This window comes from Tursiops truncatus, chromosome 12 (assembly GCF_011762595.2).
Source record: "Tursiops truncatus isolate mTurTru1 chromosome 12, mTurTru1.mat.Y, whole genome shotgun sequence".
NCBI lineage: Eukaryota > Metazoa > Chordata > Mammalia > Artiodactyla > Delphinidae > Tursiops > Tursiops truncatus.
In genome coordinates, this window is record NC_047045.1 from 81880224 (window position 1) to 81904972 (window position 24749).

Here is a 24749-nt window from a genome sequence, read left to right on the forward strand (position 1 = left end):
AGTACAAAAAGTTAATACACTGAAAAGTCTCCCTCCAACTGATATCCCATAGCCTCCCAATTCCAGAGACAATCAATGTTATGCATATTCTTCCAGAGATACAAGTAAATTGTATATATATGTTTTCTGCTCTTTGTACACAAATGATAGACTCTATACTTTTCTATGTTTTACTTTTTCTTCATTAATAATACCCGTAGGAGAATTTCCTTATCAGTGTATATCAAGCTGCCTCATTCTTCTTGATGACTAGGGAGTATTTTATTGAACAACATACCATAATTTATCTAACTGGTCTCCCAATCGATGGGCATTGAAAGTTCCCAATCTTTCATCACATAAAAAATATTGCTTGAATGAATAATCCTGTACATACACCATTTTGCACATGTAAATTCCTAGAAGCGTGGAATTGCTAGGTAAAAAGATAAGCACATTTGTAATTTTGATACTATTGTTATTATATTGCCCATCATAGAGGTTTTAAATCTGACTCCTACTCGCGATGTAGGATACTGCCTATTTCCCCACATCCTTTCCCAACATTGTACAGCTGACCCTTGAACAGCACGAGTTTGAACTGCACGGGTCCGCTTATGTGGTCCACTTTCAATAAATATATTGGAAAATTTTTTGGTATTTTGTGATGATTTGAAAAAGCTCTCAGATGAACCATGTAACCTAGAAATATTGAAAAAATTAAGACAAAGTTAAGCATGTCATGAATGCATAAAGTATATGTAGACATTAGTCTATCCTTACATAGGCATAAGGTGAGTGATATTTAATATAAAATTAAAGTGTTCATTTTCTGTGTTATAATTTTGGTTTCAAAGAATTACATTATCGTACAATACGCCTTTCTCGCTCGTATTGGAGAAACTGTGTATCAGCCTATCATCGCAGGTAAGTGGTGTTTAAAAAAATGTAACAATGTTTCCAATAATGTATTATGAATATGACTGTAATACTGTATGACGTAAACATTTTATATCAATTCATTCATTAGTGCATGGGCTAGGCTACCATGAAGCAATTGTATTATCAATTACACTAGGCGACCATAAAGCAATCATATTGCTGCTTCTTCATTTTCAATGCTTGGGTCACTACATCTGTTAATAAATATGGACTTCTTTTTTACATTATCTTTTCATTTTTGATGTCTAGTGTTAGTAATACGTATAACATCTACAGTGTTTTGTATCATATAAGACAATGTTAATGCAGGTACTGACAATTTGTCTATAAACTGGTGATATAAGCTTACAGTATCGATAAATACAGTCTAGTACTGTAAATGTATTTTCTCTTCCTTTTGATTTTCTTCATAATATTTTCTTCTCTCTAGCTTACTTTATTGTAAGAATACAGTATGGAATACATATAACATACAAAATACGTGTTGATCACCTATTTATGTTATCCATAAGCTTCTGGTCAACAGCACGTTATTAGCAGTTAAGGTTTGGGGGAGTTGAAAGTTTCATGTGGATTTTGACTGCACAGGGCGTTGGCACCCCTCACCCCTGCATTGTTCAAGGGTCACCTGTATGCCGCCAAGCAGTCTGATATTTAACAATCTCAGTGGCTATTACTGCGGTGTTACTTTGCACTTCTCTTATTATGAAAGAGATTTGGCATAGGTTAATATATGTTGGAACTGTTTTTTTTCTTTCTGTCACTAAATTGTCTGTTCAAGTCCTTTGCCCATTTTTTCTGTTGAGGGGCTGCTCTTATGGATTTGTTAGACCTCTTTATATATTCGGAAAATTAGCCCTTTATGAAGGAGTGAATATTTTCTCTAAGTTTGCTAATTTTTTGAAGTTTATGGTAGTTCTTCAACATAGAATTTTAAATTTTTATGAAGGCAAACTTTTTGTAATGGGTCCTGGATATTTGTGGTCAAATTTTAAAGACCTTCCCCACTATGAAAGGCTAAAGGTATCTCCCATAGTGTCTTCATTCTTTTAGTGTTTCCTTTTTGGTGCATTCTGGTCTTTGATTTCATTTGAATTGATCTCACTGTATATGGTGTGAGGTATAGATCCAACCTCATCTTTCTTTACAACTGGCTCCAGAGTTTTCCCAAAGCGTGTATCGAATAGTTCATTTAGGAATCCCAGCTCCCTACCTCTGCATGTTTTCAGCTTCCTCAATGGTCTCAGGCAAAGTCTTCCCTTTGGTCTCTGGGAGCAATAACACCAGTCCTCCAGCAACCAGGCCAACGACAGCTGAAAACCAACAGACGCAAATCACATTCAGAACTGAACCATGCTGGCTCTATAATTAAAGCTCTCCTTATTTCTTTAAAAAAAGTGTGTGTGTTTTTGTGCTGATTTCCTATACTTAACAGATTCCTTTGCTATCTCTGACTGCCCTATTCCCCATCATAAATATTTTGCCCATTCCAAACTCTGCTGGATTACAATTCCTTATAGGGAAATGAAATACTTAACATTTTGAGTCAAGGTTATTCTAGGCTAGAGGAAATTGCCATGATATTAAGATACTTTGGAGTCAGAAAATAACTCTGAAAAAGAACCAACGCTAAGAAAAGAAAGAATATAGCTCTACCAATATAAAGCGCTCGGTAATGAAAACGAGTCAGAAACTTGGATCATTACTAGCAAATAAAAGCAATGAATCCCGCATTATTTCATAACAGCATTAAATAGTATAGCCAGGCCTTTTATTGGATTTTTATTTATTTACTTTTGCTTTTTATTTTTTTTAATTGAAGTATAGTTGATGTACAATGTTGTGTTAGTTTCAGGTGTACAGCAAAGTGATTCATATATATATATATATAGTCATTTTCAGATAGCTAGGCCTTTCTGTTCTGATTCAGGTATTGGATAAATTTCTCTTATTCCTTTTTTCCTTTGTCTCCAGCTGTAATTTTTTGCAGATGTTGGTGTTTTTGTTTCTCTAAATTCCCATTAAGATTTTAGGATTTACGGTTACATCTTTATATGTTTTTCCATCATTGAATGCAGGAAGTAGGATGTGGGTTCTTCACTAGCTGGGGGGTTTCAAAAAATGCCTGTTGGACTCCACTTTTTGCACACTTAAAACTGGCAGAAATACGGGCCTCCAGTGTGTAGTGGTTCAGGGCACCGGCTGTAGCTCTGAGCACCTGGGTCTAGTACTGACACCCTGAGTACTTGTCTCAGAGCCCTGGGAAGTTCTATGATCCCCCTGATACTCCAGACTCCCCGACAGAAAGTGGGGTGGTATCTCCACCACAAAGGCTTGTTTAGAGGCTGAAATGAATTCATATTTGTTAAGTGCTTAGAAGAGTGCCTGGCACATGGCATGAACTAGATAGTTAACCTCTCAAGATCTCCCCAAACCTCGAGAGATTCACTTGGTTGTAACTCATGCAAACAAGAGACATATTCAGCTGGCTTCGATTCTCTGAAGTGAGTGAACTGTGAAGAATATATTAGATAATCAAATTGTCATCCATTTAGTACTTTATATTTGCAGAGATAGGCCTAATTAACTAGGATATCACTTATCAATTTTTCCAGTGCTCTTTCAACCAGGATTTTCCAATGTGTTTATTTGTTGGTTTTCAGGCTTCTAGATGACCATTTCTGGCTATTTCAAGAGCACAATTGGCACACCATTATTGTGTGAAAAGAGAAAGAAAATGTGTAAAACTGTTAGTTTTGCTTCCTGCTAGCTATTAAAGGTTGGTGAGAGAAGGAAACTACCAGCAAAATAAAATTGAGGATTGTCTTTGAGTTTACTTCAATGTTGAAATGCAGTTAAAATCCTTTATCTTTAGACGGAAAGGCAAGGTCCGAGGGAGGGTCTGGGTATGGGGGGATCCTCTGGGTCTGGACTTAGCAATTTTTTGGTTAAATGGTACTAAGAGAAACAAAATAGATACTAATGAAGTATCTATTTTCTACCCAGAAATGTCCCGCTGACCCATGCATCACTCACTGCCCACCTAAGGGAGTGGGCAAGATTGGGATGGAAGGAAGGATCCAGAGCGTGTGAGGGAGCTTCCCCAAGATGGAAAGGGGGCTCTGGGGTCAGGTCCCTTGGCCAGAGCTGGGCGAGGAAAGAATCTGGGGCATGTGCCTCCCAGCAGGGCCAGCCACGCTGGTCATCTCAGGATAAAGAGCTCGTGTTCTATCAACCTGGGCCATCCTGTTATTAAGTTGGAACGCAGAGACATTCACTGGGTCTCTTTCAAGGGTGAGTTCTAGCAAAGGTTTGGAGCTTTTCCTGGCAGATCTATGGCAGTAGAAAATTTCCCCTTCACAAATCCCTTGAGAAGAAGGGAATGAGCAGAGACACTTGTGTGTGACAACGCATGGCACTAAGAGGGGAACCGTCCGCTATCCCCCTGCTGTGCACCCGAGCTGGGCTTTCCCTTCCTCCCCCCAGATTAAGTCTTGTATGCCCATGGGGAAAAGTGTTACATTTCTGCCAAATTAAAAGAAAGACTCAGGGACTTCCCTGGTGGCGCAGTGGTTAAGAATCCCCCTGCCAATGCAGGGGACACGGGTTCGAGCCCTGGTCCAGGAAGATCCCACATGCCGCGGAGCAACTAAGCCTGTGCGCCACAACTACTGAGCCTGCACTCTAGAGCCCGCGAGCCACAGCTACTGAGCCCACGTGCCACAACTACTGAAGCCCTAGCCCACACCTAGAGCCCATGCTCCGCAACGAGAGAAGCCACCGCAATGAGAAGCCCGCGCACCGCAACGAAGAGTAGCCCCCGCTCGCCGCAACTAGAGAAAGACTGCCTGCAGCAACGAAGACCCAACGCAGCCAAAATTAAGTAAATAAATAAATAAAGACTCAGAATGCGTCTGAAAGAAGATTGAAATGTGTCCACCAAGACCTTGGGGCTAACACTGACAAGGTGAGTGTTAACGTGTATGGCTCTGGAGCTGTGTCTGCGTGGACGCACAGAAAGAGAGGACCTGTCCCTCCGTCTACCGCGGTAGGGAAAGACGATGGGAAGGCCCAGGATTCCCAGCCCCTTTCACGGTCTGCAGACTCGTGTTCAGCATGTGCTGATAACTAGGTTTTTCTCTTCCCTTCTCTCCTGTGGGCTGGTCAGGGAGAGGCAGGCTCAGGGTCAGAGGGAAGAGCTGTGCCCATGCTCCTTAAATCTAATTGCCGAGGAATCTGAGGACCGGGGTGCCCAGCACGCACACAGGTGTTCCTGTTATTCTAATGCATTTTCTTGGTCTTTGTTTCCCCTGGGTTTTGAAATTGCCCTTTGCAAAATTTTAACTGCCTTTTTTGAAATAACGAAGTAAAAGCATTTGTATTTTTCTACATCTGGGCATAGAGGAGGCGGAAAGAGTGAGCTCTTGGACAAAGGGGTGGAAACCAGTGAGGAGAGAAGGGTCTTCTTCAGGGGAAACTCCACCTCACTCTCCCTTGACTATGGGCATAAGTCCTCGTGGGCTCCCAGACTTGAGTGCTGGCAGTTGCTAATACTATTAGTAATACTAGTATTACTACACTACTGGTAGTACCAATGACTAGTCATACTTAGTAGTCACTTGCAAACATAGCACTTGTTTCGAGGTAGAAACATGGAGGTCTCTTAAAAATAAGTTTTCATTCAAAGACACCTCTGAGGATTTCTTACCGAAAACCACCAGTGGAAGCTCATGCCAGATGCTGGTGAGCCGGTAGACCAGGAACGGCGTGATGATGCCCCCGATGTCACACATGGAAGAGCAGACGAGGACCCCAAGGTTCCTGAAACACAGGACACGGATGCATCCTTTGACTTATCAGAGGACAGTGGTTATCTCCCACCCCCACCCCCCAGATAAATACTTCCCCACATCATCAAAATGTGTGTGTGAACTGAAAATGTACATGTTATTGTCAATGCACATAAATGATACATGGTACATAATTCCATTCATATTCTGTTGCACTTGTTTTTTTGTTTGTTTGTTTTTTGCAGTACGCGGGCCTCTCACTGTTGTGGCATCTCCCGGCTCCGGTCGCGCAGGCTCAGTGGCCATGGCTCACGGGCGCAGCCGCTCCGCGGCATGTGGGATCTTCCCGGACCGGGGCACGAACCCGTGTCCCCTGCATCGGCAGGCGGACTCTCAACCGCTGCGCCACCAGGGAAGCCCATGTTGTACTTGTTTTATATGAACTTTCTTGAAGATTTTTAACTAGTGTTGGGGACAATTTTCATGTTTTAATTTCATCACTGTCTCCCCTGCTCTGTTCTATGGTCCTGCTTGGGCTACTCTCCCTCCTGTTGACATCTGGTCATCCGTCTCTGGCAATTCAATAGCTTCTGTTCTCATCACATGGTTTCTGGGTTTTGCCCTATCCTGTAAGTGTGAGGTGTGACCTGCATACTGCCTTGAAATGGCGTCAACCTCTCTTACCCTGCATTTTGAAAGGTAAGCTGCCTCCCTAGAGATGATCATACTAAGTAAGTCAGAAAGAGGAAGATAAATACCATATGACATCACTTATACGTGGAATCTAAACTACGACACAAATCAACTTATCTACAAAACAGAAAAAGACTCGCAGGCATAGAGAACAGACTTGTAGTTGCCAAGGGGGAGGGGGTGGCAGGAGAGGGCTGGATTGGGAGTTTGGGATTAGCAGATGCAAGCTAGTATATATAGGATGGAGAAACAACAAGGTCCTACTGTATAGCACAGGGACACAGGGAACTAGATTCAATATCCTGTGATAAACCATAAAGGAAAAGAATATGAAAAAGAATGTGTGTATGTATATATATATATATATATATATAATGACTGAATCACTTTGTTGTACAGCAGAAGTTAACACAACATTGTAAATCAACTGTACTTCAATAAAATAAAATGAAGAAAAAAGTACGGTGTCCTCTGCCGGCACCTGTGGTCGTTCTCACCAGTAAACAAATGTCCCAGCTGCTTTCTTCATGCTGAAGGAAATGGGCTCACCTGATGCATGTGGGGTACAGTTCCGCATTGACCAGGCAGACCATTTCATAGGCCATTGTAATCCCCATTCTACCCAAGCATACGACGGTGACTCTTAGCCAGCGTAGATCTGAAGGGGAAAGCACACCGCTGACACATGCTGCGCTCACTCCCTGGTCTCCCAACAGTGCCCCAGGGGCGTTTGCAAGGAGAAAGTGCCCCCTCCAGAATGAGACAAGAATGCGCAATCGGTTCTTCTATAGACTCAGGACAATTCAGCAAAAGTCCCCATGTCTGTTTGTTTTAGCCTCAGACACAATTCTGATGCTCTCTTCACTTTAGATCCCAGTCATTAATGACAACACAATTATACCAGCTTCCAAAGTTGCACCAACTTTAGTCTATAGAAGTCACCCAAAAGAAATAGCATACACCCCCCCAAAATAGCATTTTTCTCTCTGTGGTCTTCTAACCCCTGCTCTGGGCCAGCTCGATGGCCTGTGGCATGGGTCCTCCTAGCCTCTCTTGTTATATTACATCAAAGAACCACTGGGTGTTATTATATTACATCAGGCAACCACTGGGTGCCACTGTTCTTAAAGGCAGAGTTGCCACAAGAGTTCACTCAGGAAGGTCCCAGATATTTTGTTCATTCTTTCCAAATTGACTTGGATGTTAAATGACAGGGTCTTTCTCTCAAAGGGCTGTAATACCCCCTCTTCTCAGGGCCTTGGAAGACAAGACCCCAGCTTGGCCTGACACTTACCCTCAGGGATAAAAACCGAGGCCAAACAGGCTGCCCCTGCCACCATATTTGATGCCGCCCATGGATGACGGCGACCCACGCGGTCAATCGTGACGAGGATGATAAGGGCGGCCGGGAATTCGACCAGGGCAGAGTAGAGGAAGTCCAGGTAGATGTTGCTCCCGGCGAGGCCCATGTACATGATGAGACCCTGGTAGAGGACAGAGCTCGTGAACCTGAGCAAAGAGGAGAGCTCAGGTCAAGCCGGGCGCCAGGAGCAGGTCCCTGAAAGGTTGATCGTAGGTCACCTGTTTTTGTCCTCTTATTATTGCTTTTCCCTCTCTTCCATTGCTTTAACACCATCTGACCCACTGCGGGGGCTGGCTGTGACCCCAGAACCAGGAAAGGGGGAGAATTAGGCTAACATTCCTTGACCAAATTGAAAGGCAAGAAGAAATGTCTTACTAGAGTGATTTATTTAGTAAACTGTATCGAGCTCTTAGTGGTTGTTAATTATTTTTTTCTCTTTGTGGCCTTCTAATGCAGTCGAAATCGCAGGGATTGACTACTTAATCCAAATATTAGGAACCCAGGAGACCAAATGGGTACCAAATTCCCAAATGGGTACAGGCCCACTTTGGATGATACATCTTCTGACGTGATACAGCAACATTTTGATCTAGTTTTGTTGGCTAAAAATGTTCGTTGTCTGTAATGGAAAATATGAGGATGATTAGCAAGAATCACAATTACTCAGAAAAAGAAAGGATAATGCAGCCAAATTTCCCTGATGCGTTTTACATGCAATACTGTGAAGGTTGCTAGATTAATTCCTGATGAGCTTAGCTTTTGTCAGTGACCGTGACGCTTCCTTTAGCTGATGTGAGTCGTCCCAGCGATGCCGCCCGGTGGAGGGAAGCCTGCTGCAGCAAAGGAGGCTGTTGCAGGGCCCACGGCACAGGGCTCTGGGGCAGCCTGCAGGCGGTGAGGACGCTCAGGCTTGCTAGTGGATTGTGGAGCCAGTGGATTATTCCTGTGGTTTATTCGTTTTTTTTTTTTTTAATTTTTGAACTTTGTTTTATTTTTTTATACAGCAGGTTCTTATGAGTTATCCATTTTATACATATTAGTGTATATATGTCAATCCCAATCTCCCAATTCATCACACCACCACCACCCCCTGCCACTTTCCCCCCTTGATATCCATACATTTGTCCTCTACATCTGTGTCTCTATTTCTGCCCTGCAAACCGGTTCATCTGTTCCTGTGGTTTATTCTTGTTCGGGAAGTTTACTCATTTATTTTCTCCAGGTAGAAAAGAAAAATAAAAGGTCTTGTACAATCAGGAGAGATGTACACTCATCATCAATTAATCTATACCACAAGGACCTACTGTATAGCACAGGGAACTGTACTCAATATTTTGTAATAACCTATAAGGGAAGAGAATCTGAAGAAGAATATATACATGTACATATATACACATATATATATCTGAATTGCTGTGCTGTACACCTGAAACTAACACGATATTGTAAATCAATTATACTTCAATTGAAAAAAATTAATCTATACCAATAGTTCTCAGTTTGGCTATATATTAGAATCACCTGGAGGATTTTGAAAGTATTGGTTCCTGGGCCCTTCCCTCGACCAATTAAATCCATATCCTTGTCGGGGAGGGGTCTGGCCTTGGCATTTTACAATCTCCCAGGTGATTCTTAAGGGAAAGCCAAGATTGAGAATGTAGTGATCTGTGCGTTGGGACTGTAAGCCGATTTCAACATCCGCCTGAGAAAAATGATTTCAGGAAAACCACCTATAAATGAGACTACTTGCAAACCACTGTTGATGCTAACTAGACCCAGGCTGTGTTTTTTTTTTTTGCGGTACGCGGGCCTCTCACTGCTGTGGCCTCTCCCGTTGCAGAGCACAGGCTCCGGACGCGCAGGCTCAGCGGCCATGGCTCACAGGCCCAGCCGCCCCGCGGCATGTGGGATCTTCCCGGACCGGGGCACGAACCCGCGTCCCCTGCATCGGCAGGCGGACTCTTAACCACTGCGCCACCAGGGAAGCCCCCAGGCTATGTTTTGAAGGTACTCTTGGTCCCTCCCTTTATGTGGATGATTCAGATTAAAAGAATTTGGAGGGATTTTAAAGTGAAAAATAATCTTTACCAGTTGTACATCAAGATCAAAGTGTGTTTCCTTATCTGAGGGGTTCTGACCAAGTCGAGAAATGAAGGATTCAACTTCTCGCCAACTTCCTCATCAGATCCGAGGCTCTAAGAATAGAAGAAATAGGAACAGCTTTGTATATTTCATGATGGCGTCCCAGGGTCATCCAGGGAACATAATGCCTTACACTTGCTGAGTGCTTTTAACGTGCCCAGGACTAGCTAAGCCCTCCACGCACATTAGCTTGTTTAATCATTACAACTACCCTAGAAGTTAGGTCTACGTTTTTCACCCCATTTCACAGAAGAGGAAGCTGGGCTACAGAGAAGTGAGGTAACTCAGGCACGTATATAAAGGGATACTGCTGGCAAAGCGGGTGGAGTAAAATCAAGGCCCAGCCCAGTGGCCCTGAGGGCTGAGGGCATTGACACGCCCTCTCTGCACACCTGGACTGGTGTGTGGCCCAAAGGTCAGGAGAGTGATCTGGGACCCTGGCACTCAGTCCAGCAATGGAATCACCAGGAGCTCGTTAGAATGAAAGATCTCAGGCCCCAGCCCAGACAGATGGAACCTGAATCTGCATGTTCACAAGGTCCCCAGGTGATCCCGTGCACAGAATTGAGAAGCCCTACTCTAGGTGACACAGTAGGTGGTGGAGGGGACATTTCATCTCCAAGGTTCAGGCAGCAGAACCCTTGTGAGACCCACTCCCCTCTGTCTCCTTCCTGGAGCAACACGTGATGTTGTGTGAAAGACCCAGGAAGAAGGGGAAGAAGTCTCCAGGAGACCAGCAGTGACCAGACTTACCACCCTCACGTGAACTCTGACCTTGAGCGAGACAGTGACCCACATGTGCCTTATTCCCTGGCCAGTTTCTGAGAGGATCTGAAATCCAAGAATCAGGGCTATGCCTGTCATTCTTGGGAAAAAATACATATTCCAAACACCCAGAAACCAGAGAGGAAATGAAGAAAAAAGAGCTCTGAGCTCCCACATCCTCACTCTAAATGCCACGTCAATCTCAAATTCTTACAGGTCACTCATCTTAGAGCCTCATCAGAAATGACTTACTCTTATTTCAGTATAAATTCCTAATAAGCTTGATATTCTCTTTTCCAAGCCTTGTCAGATGGAAAGGTTTAAATTAAACGTGATGAGGTCCGCTAAAGGCGAAACACTAAATGCAGAGAAAATGAACACTTCAGTCATTTGTTCTATTCAGGAAGGCAGGGGTTGCTTAAAATATTTTGGGATAACTTCTATCCAACATTTTAAAAATTCTAAGAAATTATTTGTGTTTGAAGAATCTTCCCTCTGGAGAAAACCTCCCTCCCTGAGGATGTTGATGGACACACAGGCAAACAAGACTTCGAGTACCGGGGCCTAAGGGGCAACATGGTCGAGAGATGAACAAGATAGAAGCTCCTCATTTGACTTTTAAAAGGCTTTTGGCTTCCTTTAGTTTTGTTTTCCATCTGTTTAAAATATTCTACCAGGGAACCACAAATCTTAGTACAACAGAAATGTCCTGTTGCACAAGGTGGGTGGGCCGCTTCTGCCACTCCCCATTGAGACAATGCACGGTTTTCCCAAATCTTCCTTTTCACTGTTCCCTGATTTGATACCTCAGCTGCTGGCTCACCTGAAGAGAGGTAGGCAGAGATTTTCCATTTTTCTTTGCTATGTGCTTAATGATTTTCATGGCTTTAGCATCTTTGTTCTGGGAGATCAACCACCTAGGAGACTCAGGTACACACCTAGGGCACAGAAAAAGTGTCATCAATGCTGTTAAGTGGAGGGAAAATCTTACTGAACACCCACCCCCAGGGGTCACAGCAGATTTCTGTGAGGGATCGTACACAGTGAGGTTTGGTTGGATCTACAAAGGAAATAAAACTGTGCAGGGGCTACACAGCCAAGGGAACCATCCACAAAATGAAAAAGCAGCCTACTGAACGGGAGAGAATATTTGCAAACCATGTATCTGATAGAGGGTTAATATCCAAAATATATAAAGAACTCATGCAATCCAATAGCAGAAAACCAAGCAATTCAATTTAAAAATGGGCAGAGTATCTGAATAGACATTTTTCCAAAGAAGACATACAGATGGCCAACAAACACATGAAAAGATGCTCAACATCACTAATCATCAGGGAAAAGCAAATCAAAACTACAAGATATCACCTCACACCTGTCCGAATGGCTGTTATCAAAAAGACAAGAAATAAGTGTTGGCAAGGATGTAGAGAAAAGGGAATCCTCGTGCACTATTGGTGGGAATGTAAATGGGTGTGGCCACTACGGAGAACAGTATGGAGGTTCCCTAAAAAAATTAGAACTACTGTATGATCCAGAAATCCCACTTCTGAATATTTATCTGAAGAAAACAAAACACCCCAAATACCTATTTTCTACTCTTCTGTGGAGCTTGTAGAATTGTAAGAAAATTAAATTTGACTCTATTGAGTGAAAGTGGCAAGAAGTGCTTCAGAAATAGTCAGAACGTGGATAATAGGTGGGCCTTCTGTGTCATGCTAAAGCACTAGGTCTTTATTCTGAAGGGAATCAAACTACTGAAAGACGTTTAAGCAGGAGAGTAACAGGGTGGGCCTGGAGTTTTACAATGCGGCGTGAAACATGGATTAGAGGATGGGAAAGCTGATGCCAAAGAGACCAGTTATGAGTCTACCCAGAAATCCAGGCAAGACATAATGGATTCCTAATGAGAACAGGGGAAAAGAGGGATGGTTTCAGAGACATAAAGGGGGTAGAAAGGATATAGGGATGAAACTAAGGATCACTCTCAGAGTTTTAATGGCTTTTGGAGGAGAAATAGGCTTCCTGGGAAGGGTTGAGATGTTTAATTCTTAGACAAGACAGCTATGGGAAGAACAGGTAGATATGTCCAGGAGCTAAATAGGTGGGTTTTTTCATAGGAGAGAGATGTGGTTGATAATCTAGCAAACCTCTTGCTTTATCTCAGGTAAGCTTGCATTAGGAGTTTCTGATAGTTTCTTCTGTTTTTACTGTGTTCCATGTTTCCCTTGGGCAGGGGTGACAAACATATTTCACTTGCCCTGGTAACTTTGATTGATTGGTATGGTCTCTCTGGGGTTCCATTTTGGCCTTATCTGGGATAAAGACTGCTGTGATTGATTGGGGATGTCTGCTTTGGGCATGGTATTGGAAGTGGTGACAGAAGTGCCATACTTCCCCTTCTCTATCCTGAAGTTTCTTCTGAGGAGGGGCAGAATCAGAACAATAGTATTGTCAGTCTCTTTAAAGGGTATCATGGCTACTGGAAGCTACTTTAAACACCACAAAAATAAAGAGAAAAATGTGAGATCCAAGTCATAAAACTCTTAAGTTCAAAGTGAAAGAACATCTGATTTCCAGAGGGGAAGACAGATTAAAGCTTATGATTTTTATCCCTGAAACATGGACCTGGGTTTCCTGTGAAACAGAAGAGTGAAGGATATCTTAGATTCGAAGGATGGTGTGCATTGGGGAAGACAGTCTTTTTAGCTAAATGAAATATTTCAGTCTATCTCCTCTTGGTTCCACAGGGACTTACCAGTAATAGAGCAAGAAGCAGAAGTTGGGCAGAGTCACTGTGAACTGCAGCCACCTCCAGTGCGGAAGTACGTATGCCACCCCAGCAAGCACCAGGAGCCCAACCGTGAAGGCCACTTGGTAAAGAATCCCCACTGTTCTCCGGTAGCTCAGCCCAACAAATTCTGTAACTGCAGAGACAACCCAAAGGGTCAACGCAAGTCAGTACAACAGGGAGTTGGCTGTCTAACTATGGGGAAAGTAGAATGCCAACACAAAAAGTAGTCCAAGTTCTAGAATTTTCTATACAGCTCTCTGAAAACTTTTAAATGTCTTTGGGACCTATTTTGTTATGATTACTGCTGTTGTGTTAATTAATGTAAAATCTTATAATCCCATATTACATGGGGTAAACATTGACTTTAGAGCATAGATGATTTTCACGTAAATGAATAGCTCAATATAACTTGCCCTCTTACATGAGTTAAACATTTTCTTGGCAATCCTGTTAATGTGTTTAAATGGCTTGGAAACCTGGTGGTGGGGTTCCAAGCTGACTGGAGTCAGCTAGTACTGGCTTGCAAGAACTGATTTTTAAATTTTCAGGAATTTTGCAAGCTGGTTTTTAACCCATTGGTATCTTAAAAGCAGTCATGGTGGGAGTATTTACAACTTAGAAATTGGAAAACACTATGAATCAGGCTTTTTATTTTCCAGGAGCTGGTATATGAGCATAACACGGCACATGGTATAGTAAACAGCCTTATCCAATCCCATGACTACAGCATGGCAGGAGTATGAAGTCTGAGATACACGGATTTACAAAATAGTCATTTTTATATTACAGACATTCTAGAATTGAGATTCTAGATATTCCATGAACCACAGAGTTTTGCTTTAAATGTTTGGTAATCATGTGAAAGACTTCAACTATTTGTAAACCAAATAGAAGTGCACTCGAAAATTATTTCTATAAATCACTGTGAATTATCCAAAAGCATTTAAAAAAGACAGACAAAATTATGTACATGCTTAGTAAATAGAAATGTCTGTCTTTCAAAGTGGTTGGGGTCATGGATGAGGTCTTGGGGTAGCAGGTGAATGACAGGTGCACCTTGGGGTAGCAGGGTGAATGACAGGTGCACCTTAAGGACATCCAGAGGGACTGGAGAAGAAATTAATGGGAGGATGAAACTTAAATTCAAATTTCTCCATGTCACGTGTATGAGAAACCAAATTTCTCATCGAATAACTGCGTACATTAACTCCTTTGTTGCCCAGACATAGATCAGGTGACGACCGTGACAGGCACCTGAGAGTGTTAGGCACCATCTCCTTTTCATCTCATAGAATCCCCCAAATTAACTTTACTGGGTCAAATTTTAAGCACACATATTCTAGTTCTCCTGTGTGAAATGAAAGGTTGATTAATATTCTTTTAATTTCAGTGTCCATTTCCCTTGGTGTGGTTGCTATTTGAATGTAGCAGAAGGGCAAGCAATGATGGAGTGAATTCCCAAGATCTAATTATGGTGATAATTCTCCTTAATATTAATTTACAGATGCTCTGCTGTTATAATTCAAATATTCTCTTATAATCCATGGAGCTTAAGCATAACCCTGGTTCCTAATGAGTAGGATGTAAATGATATTCCTGGTCCTACAAATGGCTCGCTGAGGAACCGGGATTGACCACAGTACTTCTATCCTTGGTTTCCTTGCATATACATCGAGGATAACTGTGGTTTGCTAGAATGGATGTACCCCAATTAATAAAGCCCCTTATAAATCTAATATATTCTCATCAATGAATTTTCTCTCTGTAAAGCCTGGTGGGCTAGATTTCCTCTCTATGGTACACCCCAGGGCACAGAAAACAAAAATTCCTGAAGAGTTATATAAGAGTTTGGATGGCATGATGTTTACTCTCATTCCTGCTTCATTGTTTTCTTTCTAGGAGGAATGCAGAATGAGTTTACTGAAAAGATTTCAGAAATTCTTTTGATACAGAAAAAAAATCTTTCAACATTGTCTTGAAGCTGAGTCCATTTTCCTGGGCAGCTACCCTCACGTGACTGACTATGTTTTGCCAGCAGTGTCCCCCACAGCTAGAATCACAAGCGTTCTTACTCAGGATGTACCCTATTAACCAGCCTGCCTTGCTGACCAGTCCTTGGATCAAGCGAAAAATTAGCATCCATGTATAGTTTGGGGAAATAGCCATGAGAACTCCAGATGAAGCATTTATGAGGATTGTAATCAAGAGGCAGAGCTTACGACCAAACCTGCAAGGAGAAAACAAACAGAGGGAATGGAATTAGATTAGATTCATGAGGGTTGTAGAAAATTCACAGAAGTTATGGAACTCTAAACTAAAGTGGAGGTTATCTCTGAATGATGGACATTCAGGAGGTACAGACGGATACCCACCAAGAGAATCCCTGGCTTCAGGTCAGTTCCATCAGGACTTTGCACCAGGGCACTATGTATAAACTTGAAGCCCAGTGAGGCCCATTCACCCTGGGCTGGAGCACCTCTCAGCGCCCCCACTGTGGAGGGTACGTGGGGAGGGGGTGATTCTTCAGGCCACCTAGCGCTGAATGCCCCAAGGGCCCGTCTAGGGCTTCTGTCTTCACATGAGCTGGGCCTTTGCACCAACAGTCTCAACTAGCTGCCCACTGAGGAGCTTTTGCTTTAGAAAAAACAAAATTCCGTGTTCAATGTATTTCCCCATCCATTTTCAACACTGCCTTTGGACTTCATGGTATTTGTGTGTCTCCATGGCAACGGTCTTTTGTGTGGCGCTGTCATCATCTCACCTGTTGCCATCCCATAGGCCTTTGCCATGGAGTACCTTAGCAGGATTGCTCCCGCACATTTTATTTGAGACTTGGGTCCCATCGGTTTAGGGACCTGGGGAGTGTCTCAGTGCACAGAGTAGACGGAATCGTGGGAACCTGGGTTTAACCTCGGCCTTACCGCTGACTGGGATGTCGGGCGAGTTACGCGGCCTTTCTGTTTCTTCATCTGGAGAAGAGCTATCTGACCCAGCCTGACCAGGGGATTCAGTGCGGTATTACACCTAAAGAGCTTCGCACCCAGCCCTCCTCCCTCCCTCCCTCCCTCCCTCCCTTTGCGAAGCTGCCTCTCAGAAAGCTGACTTGATGTTCAGTCTCTTTTTTTCCACATTTCTTCATGTCCTCTTGGTTTTGTTCTAAAAGACGCCCTAACTAGCTGTTAGTGGATATTTTAAAAATTCTTCATGCAAAGCGATGTTTTCTTTCATTTTTGTTTGTTTATCCACTTCAAACTGCAGGTCAGTAGCGCTGCCACGTCATTAGCAGTGCACGTTTGATGCGGCTGGACATTTGTTAATTGCCGCTCTTCCTTTAGGCAATTTGTGCTCTAGTGACCATTTCAATGCTAACTGACCACTTGAAAAGAATCCCCAACATTGTTAACAATTACTTGGGATTATTAATGCTCTAAATCTGAAATTTAAAGATCAAGCCGTCTCTTTAGTAATTAATGGAAACTGCTAAACTTCTTAAAACCCTGTTTTGACCACATCATTGTAAAATTCTCAGTCAGTGGTTCCCCACTGTAAACATGTACCCCCTGGACTTTTATCCACAGCCTTCCAAAGTCATATCAGCACAATGTTTTAGCCTTTCTTCCTGAACCTCTCCCTTTACCCTCAAAGAATTTATAAGTATGTGCTGAAGTGATAATTCTTCAACTTCCAAAGTTGACTCAGTCAAATCCCAAAGCACCATAATCATGTTCCAGTATATGGACAAAATCCCATGGTGGATGAGAGGGAACATTCACCATCTGAAACTCAGTGCGTGGAAGCCTTCAGAGAATCAAATCTACCAATGCAGAGCAGCTTCACTAGGGGACATGTTCACATAAAGACCCAGTGCTATTAAAACAATAAGGCAGGGACTTCCCTGGTGGCGCAGTCGTTAAGAATTCGCTTGCCAATGCAGGGGACACGGGTTCGAACCCTGGTCCGGGAAGATCCCACATGTGAGGAGCAACTAAGCCCGTGCATCACAACTACTGAGCCTGTGCTCTAGAGCCCGCAAGCCACAACTACTGAGCCCGTGTGCCACAACTACTGAAGCCCGCGCACCTAGAGCCCGTGCTCCGCAACGAGAGAAGCCACCGCAATGAGAAGCCCGTGCACCACAACGAAGAGGAGCCCCTGCTCGCCGCAACTAGAGAAAGCCTGTGCGCAGCAACAAAGACCCAACACAGCCAAAAATAAATAAATAAATTCATTAAATTAAATTAAATTAAAAACACACTGAGGCAGGGCTGGAAGAAATTTTGGAGATTTGGGAGAGTGGTTCAAGAACCTTCCCCCCCTTCCTACCCTCCCACAACAGAACCACTTAAGTGGTTAAATGAAAGACGAAGAGCAAATAAAAGAGAATGGGGTGAACTCCAGGACTGCTGGCTTCAGAAGTCCTTTAGTTACCTGCTACTGAGACTGAGGTCTGGGGCTCTCAGCATCACCGTCGAGTGGTTAGAAATGCAGACTCTCAGGTCCACTCCAGACCCACTGGATCAGAATCATAATTCTAACAAAACCCCCAGGTGGTTACTATGGACGTTACCATTTGGGAAGCACTGCTTTCATTTCACTGAGCCTCCGTTTCCTCATCTGCAAACGGGATAATCCACTCTCCTTTCAAAGGCTGTTATGATCCTAAGTGAAATGTAACACACAGGGATGCCCAGTAAAATGACTGGCGCATAGTAGGTAGGGGAGAGCTAGTTTTGAAAGATTCCACAGAGTTGAGTAAGTTTGACTGCGACCCGCTGGGACTTTGATTCTGCCTTGATCTCGTTCCGCTGTGAAATCTGGGCAGTGCAGTTCTGGCTCCTGCGAGCTGATTGATAGACTTTCAGAAAATTTGTGAGCTGACTGTTCAACACAGCCATTATTAAAAATGAAAGCACACACTTACAATAAAGTAAATTATGTTAAAAGCACGTGTAATAAATATGCAAAACTTATCTCTTCCTAATTATTTTACTGTGTTTGACCATTGTCTATGCTCAGGAAGTTTTTTATGTCTACCTGTTGTAGTTGTATGGTGGAAATACCATAGAATGGCGCATCTTTCTAGCCAACTCTGTGTTCAGTGACCTCACTTTGGTAGCTTGAAATGGACCACCGTGGGAGCCTTGACAACACGGAGATCAACAAACCCTGCAAACTGAGGCTTTTTCCTTCAGAGAGTCAGTTGTTAAACATTTACAAGCCTGACACTAAATTACTGACCATTAGAGTAAAAAAACCTTGAATTGGTGAGAGATTACTGTTTTGGAGTCAGGTGATTCTGAAAATCATTCTTTAGGAGGTTTGAATGATGAAACAAATTAGACATCTTACAAAAGGTTTACCTTCAAAATCTCTAGCATATATCCCCCGTCTCTCCCTCCTTCTACTTGCAAAGATGACCTTCTGAAAGTTGACTTGGTGTAAGGCTCGGTATTCTTATTATAACCTGCTCATAATGTGCTCCTGGCTTTCTTCTAAAAGACACCTTCATCAGCTGTTAGGTCATATTGTTACAGGAGAGAACCAGGTCTGACTACATGTTGGATCTGTTTCTTCTACTTTAACCTTTGCTTTCTGCTGTTTTTGTCCACTAAAAGGATCCTGTCTATACACAACAGCCTGCCTCAGGGAACCCTGCCCCTCTGCCTGAATGTTAAACCAAAGTGCCTTTGTTCAGGGAAACATCCGGACCCTGTCCACCTGCCGATGGCTGCAAGGAAGAAGAAATGAACACATCCCCTCCCTGAGGCTGACCATTCCAGGGGACATTTGCAAAACTTATGGTGTTTTTACTTTACTTCCCCATCTCCTCCCCCTCTCTGTTCTATAAAAGAAACTGGCATCCAAACCCCGATAAGATGGTTATTCTGGGGACCCTCGCCCGCCATCTACTCGGTCTGCTGGCTTTCCGAATGAAGTCGTGTTCCTTGTCTCAACGCTTCGTGTCCGATTTATTGGCCTGTCAAGCGGCAAGCAGAGTGAGCTTGGGCTCAGTAACAATATATTTTAAATTCCTCCTAGCTGACAATCTGTTTTATTTAGTGTTGGTTTAATCTGTAGCAGCAGATGGGTTTCCATGAGATTCTTGTTCCATTCTATAAAACCTGACAATTATTCAGTAATAGGCATTAAACGTGCAATAGATAGTGTCCTTTTTGGAGCCGTAGGGCGGTTGTCTTATTACGCACCCTTACCTGCATACACAAACCGAAGAGAAGCAGGCAGCAACCAACCAGACTTCAGACAGTTTAAGAAAAAGAAATAGAGGGATGTACACAGCTTTGGGGGGAAGAATAATGAGTAGTCAACTTTACATGGGAGATTTCAACAATAGGAACAAAATAATGAGGTCATCTAAGAAGGTGGATAATTGACCGGGGATTTTAAGTCAGGAAGAGGATGATAACCGGTCTCCTACTCTGAGCGGGATGGGAATAATCAACTCATTCATTTAACCAGCTGTGAAGCTCAGTCCCCGTTCGCTCACTTCTGTGCTGGCGAGTTGAGTGTTAGAATCTGCTCCTTACGTTGGAAGAGCCAGTGGAGAGGGAACCGGGAGCCAGGGGTCCAGACCGCCACACGCAGGGGGCAGGGCGGACTCCCGACCACCCTCGTCAGGCCACCTCTCAAGACTTCAGGGGTCATTTCCAAACCACCGTCCTTATTGCCAGTTCTGTGGCAATAAAGGTAAAAGCGAACGGCCTTCCTCTGCACCTCACAAGCCTCTTTGCCACACAGCGTCCCGGAAGGAGCCTTTGAAGGGAGGCTGAGTAGACAGTTACAGAAGTGATGTGACGCACGGGGCCGCCTCGTGACCCAGCGCCTTCACTGTCACCTTCCCTCCCTCCTGCTGCCACAGGGGGCCCCGGCTGTGACAGTTCAGACGCCCCTGAGGGTGTGATTGAGTCAGCCATCCTTATTAATCTTTAACGCACTTGCAAGTTTTAATCCAGACTGTAGTATCATCAGAGAAAATGTTCTGTCTGCATCTCATATTAAGCTCACGGCCTTTGGTTTACCTGTATCAAAGATATAGCTGGGGAAGGAACAAGCATAGCGTGTATTTACTTTACCACTTATTTCAGAGTTAAATACATATAGTTATAGCGTATAATAAACTATAGAAGATTGTATATTTATTATAGAGTTATATGGTACTATCTCACTAGGTGACTAATGGTTAAAGAGGAGGAAACTGTCCCAAATGTTGCACACGGTGCCTGAAACATGGGAAATACTCAATAGACAGCCAATATTAGGAATATTAAATAATTAGCACTGATGGCCAAATTACCTAAGGTGCTTATCAAGTATAAAGCCAACTTTTCTGTTCCTTTCCCTTTGGGGGACTCCTAACAATGTCTAATGGATCATCAACAGAGTAAAGAGGCACCTTATGAGGAACTTCCAGCACAGTGAACCTGGGATTACAAAATAGTGGATAACCAAAAGACATAGGAACAGGTCGATCAGTATGAGTCACTGAAAACTAGCTCCCGGAGACACGGACCCATGTACGAGGACCACCTGCTGTACATTCCATGTGGAGGGGTCTCTCCTAATCTCTCTCCAGGGACGTGACAGTATGGAAGTGGGTATTTACCTCTGCCAGTGTGGAGACCCTGTTTCCCTTTCACCAAATTATATCTTAGGTTCCATACATATAATTACATCTGGCCCCAGGGCCCCAGTTCAGGAATCCTGCAACGCCACAGGCTCAGGTAAGAACAGAAGGGAGAGTCTACCTGGTTCCAGCACAGGAGAGGCAAGCGGAGGACGGGACAGAGCTCAGAGGCCCTGAAGACGCATGACCAGGTGGATGGCATGAGGCCAAAGAAAGAATTGGGATTACAAAAGGGATCAAATCCTCTATCACTCTCCCTTCTAACTCTAAGCTTCTGGATAGCCCACAAGGAAACACTGCTGCCCAGTGTTGAAACATCCCTCTATGACCCAAGAGAATTAGAAAATAAAGACATTGGTCATGCTTATCAAAGCTGTAAAGGAAATCTAAGACCGTCACGACAATTCAGGAAAGTGTGGCCTGTGTGCTCTGGGAATGGAGGGTATTCAAGCAGGGGCAGGTGAACCCAAGCGTTCTCCTTGGACTGCTTACATGCCACCACTTTTGTGCTGTACCTACCTGTCTGCTATGTAGCCGATACCCACAGAACCGATAAAAAATCCTACATTCACAGCCGACTGAAACAGGTCCAGCATCCAGGAGTTGGTACACACTAGGTTAAACTGCGAGGGGCCGGGGTGTCCCGGGTTGGGAGGGAAAGAGAACAAAATTCTGTTAGACACAGCTCAACCCAGGGAACTCAGGAGGCATTCCTTGCATGGCACTGATGTGACTGGATGACAATAAACCAACTCTTTTCTTGCTTGTGTTAATTTTCTTTACACAACCCCGAAGATTTGTCCCGCAGTCTGTTTAGCATTCCATCTGGCAGTATGTCATCAGGCTGAACTCTGTTTTGGCTAAATGAGCTGAAATGGGTAATTAGTTATGCACAAACCATTTCTTTTTGTAATTTTATTAAATAGGTGTGTGGACACATACAAGCATTGCCCTAAGGGAGCCAGGCTGTTCAGTGTCTCTTTAAATTAGCATCTTGCTAATGGCTGTTACCTTTGTCCTCACTGGAACAGGAGGTGATGCTGGGGAGCCACAGGTGCTGGCCTGGAGGTCGGGAGAAAACCCCTTTCTAGGGCTAAGGACAAACTCTCTCACTTTGTGGCCTTGGGCAAAATTTTTCTCTGCTCTGGGCCTCAGTCTCCCCTCTCTGTATGAACAATGAGATGAACCACGCTGCAAAAGCCTCTTAAAAGTTTATGGTACTTGACCAACAGAACGTGGTGGAAGTTATACTTTGCCATTTTCTGGGTCCAGGCCTTAAGAAGCAGGTGGCTTCCTGTGATGGTTAATTTCATCGGTCAACTTGACTGAATCACAGGATGCTCAGATACTTGGTTAAACATTATTTCTACTTTTTAATGATTTTGTTTAATCAAAAATCACAGACATGCTAAGCCAATGGAGGCTGGAAATAAAGAATCAGTGTAGAAGGAAAAAAAAAGTTTTATGGTGTTAAATCTTCACTCCTCCACATTTCATGTAACTATCAGACCGTTTTAGATCCTTCAAATGGCTCTTCTACCATAACGCCTGTACAAAATATCTTCACGTCATCCAAGCGGTCCTTTTAAGTTAAGCCAGGCACCTGGCTCTCTTTGTATTTGCAGAATAATTTTATCCCCCCATTTTGCTTTGTCTCCAATAAAAGCAAGTCTCACTACTATACATAAAATAGACAACTAATAAGGACCTACTGTATAGCACAGGGAACGCTACTCAATACTCTGTAATAATGGCCCATATGGGAAAAGAATGAATGTAAAAAAGAGTGGATATATGTATAACTGATTCACTTTGCTGTACACCTGAAACTCACACAACATTGTAGATCAACTATATTCCAATAAAACATTTTAAAACAGCAAGTCTCCATTTTTTCTTTCTATCCATTGAAAAGAGGCCTCATGATTAGATGTTAATGCCAAGTGTAGTTTTTAATAAAATAATAGTACCATAGCATAAGCTCCAACCCCAGATGGTTTGATACGGATACTTCCAGCAAATTGAAGAGAAAACAATTAGCTATCGAGAGAAAAGTACACTGTATCACAGTAAGGCACCCGTTCAGGTGAGTTCCATGAGGTGTCGGGTGTCCATCTGTACCATGGCAGAGTGGAGGGGAAGTCAGGGCCTCCAGAAAAAGAGGAGGCGTGAAAATGTTCCCTTTCCTGGCATAATTCCCAGGAATTCTGATGTTTTTGCTTGCTTCTTACCGCTGAGACTTGCATACACTACAATCATTATTGTCAGAATTTGAAGCTTAAACTCACCTGCTCAAACTCCAGACAGATAAGAGGCTGTATGTTTTCTTGAAAACTAGGATTTTATTTTATTTAATTAATTAATTTGTTTGTTTATTTTTTATAAGATACTTTGAGTCCAAAGAGCACACCTGGCCCTCCCTGGGTTCATCCTTAAGAAAAACTGCACCCTCTGCTTTCTCCATCCCTTCTAAGTCCCACGATCGCCTACCTCGGTCACGATGGAGGAGCCGGGCGTGTCGTACACCCAGCCGTGCCGACAGGGGCCCAGAGGCAGGAGGCTGCTGTTGGCGGCCAGGCCGGCCAGCGGGTCCACGCAGCCTAGGGCGCTCTGGTTCCAGTCCACCTCATAGCGGCGGCACTGGCGGGGGAAGGCCTGGCCCTCGGGCCCGGGGCCCGGCACCGTGTAGTTGAGCTCCTCGGCCAGGCTCCAGCCGCATCGACGGCTCAGCTCGGGCACCCCGGGGCTCCGGCAGCGGTGGTCCGGGGTGAAGGCCAGGAAGACGATGCCCACGTAGATGGGGGTGAAGGCGGCAGAGAGCAGAGCGAGGAAGAGAAATGTTTGTTTCTGGAAAAAGTTGAATTCCCCTATGTGTTCTAGGATGTCGTCCATCGTCGGCATTATTCTGGGGAGAGAAGTCCCAGTGCTGTCTCCTGCGCTGCTCAGACGCCACTGAGCAAGGTTGGGCCCAGCTCAGCACAACCCCGACCAAAAGTCAAAGGGTGAGTTTATTTTAGAAAGCGACCAGCCTTTGGTCCAGACCTTAACTGGTCAGACCAACTCCCAGCCATGCACTTCCCCGTCCACGCCGAGATTCCCCGAGCAAGTCACAGGGCAAGATGCTGTATTTATTGTAACATCCCTCCAGTGAGGGGGTCCCTACCTCATGCTGGCCCCACAAACAACCCTTCCTCTGTACCACACGGGGAGAAATCCGAGCACTTTCACGTATCACAGCCCTGTTGATCTTCTGTAGTAAACTGAGTGTCCAGGAAATGAATATATTCATATCTCACTCACACAGCCAACCTTTTAGCTAAGGTGTCGCGGGGAAACGCACACAATGTTGGCCTCGCTTGCCGAGTACGATGCGAATCATGGTCTCCCGGTCAGAGCTCTTGTCTGGATTCAAGATGGTTTGCAAATTCTATCGTTGTGCTTTTTCTACAAACAACAGTCAGGGCACGCGGGGTACGTGCTGGGGCTGTTTGTTTTGATTTTTCCAGGATTTTATAATTCTGCTCTTTAAAGAATGACAATTTGACATTCTTGCCTTTGAACCCTGGAACCCCTTGACCTGTTTGTGAGGCAAGAATAAAATGTTCTCCACACATGTAGGTCAAGTGCAATGCAGGCAGG

The 24749-nt window shown here is 43.8% G+C and overlaps 1 protein-coding gene across 1 annotated transcript in view; it reads right to left on the reverse strand.

Annotated features, from left to right (window-relative positions):
- SLC22A2 (solute carrier family 22 member 2) overlaps nucleotides 1–24011 on the reverse strand; it is a 30667-nt gene extending 6656 nt beyond the window's left edge. Inside the window, exons 1-10 of the mRNA XM_004327366.4 lie at nucleotides 23601–24011; nucleotides 21630–21733; nucleotides 15541–15695; nucleotides 13433–13601; nucleotides 11498–11612; nucleotides 9856–9962; nucleotides 7699–7913; nucleotides 6954–7062; nucleotides 5630–5742; nucleotides 2135–2234 (exon numbers count right to left, since the gene is read on the reverse strand). Of these exons, the coding sequence (XP_004327414.1) occupies nucleotides 2135–2234; nucleotides 5630–5742; nucleotides 6954–7062; nucleotides 7699–7913; nucleotides 9856–9962; nucleotides 11498–11612; nucleotides 13433–13601; nucleotides 15541–15695; nucleotides 21630–21733; nucleotides 23601–24011 (1598 nt within the window). The remainder of the gene's footprint in view (nucleotides 1–2134; nucleotides 2235–5629; nucleotides 5743–6953; nucleotides 7063–7698; nucleotides 7914–9855; nucleotides 9963–11497; nucleotides 11613–13432; nucleotides 13602–15540; nucleotides 15696–21629; nucleotides 21734–23600) is intronic.
- Between the last annotated feature and the right edge of the window lie 738 nt (nucleotides 24012–24749).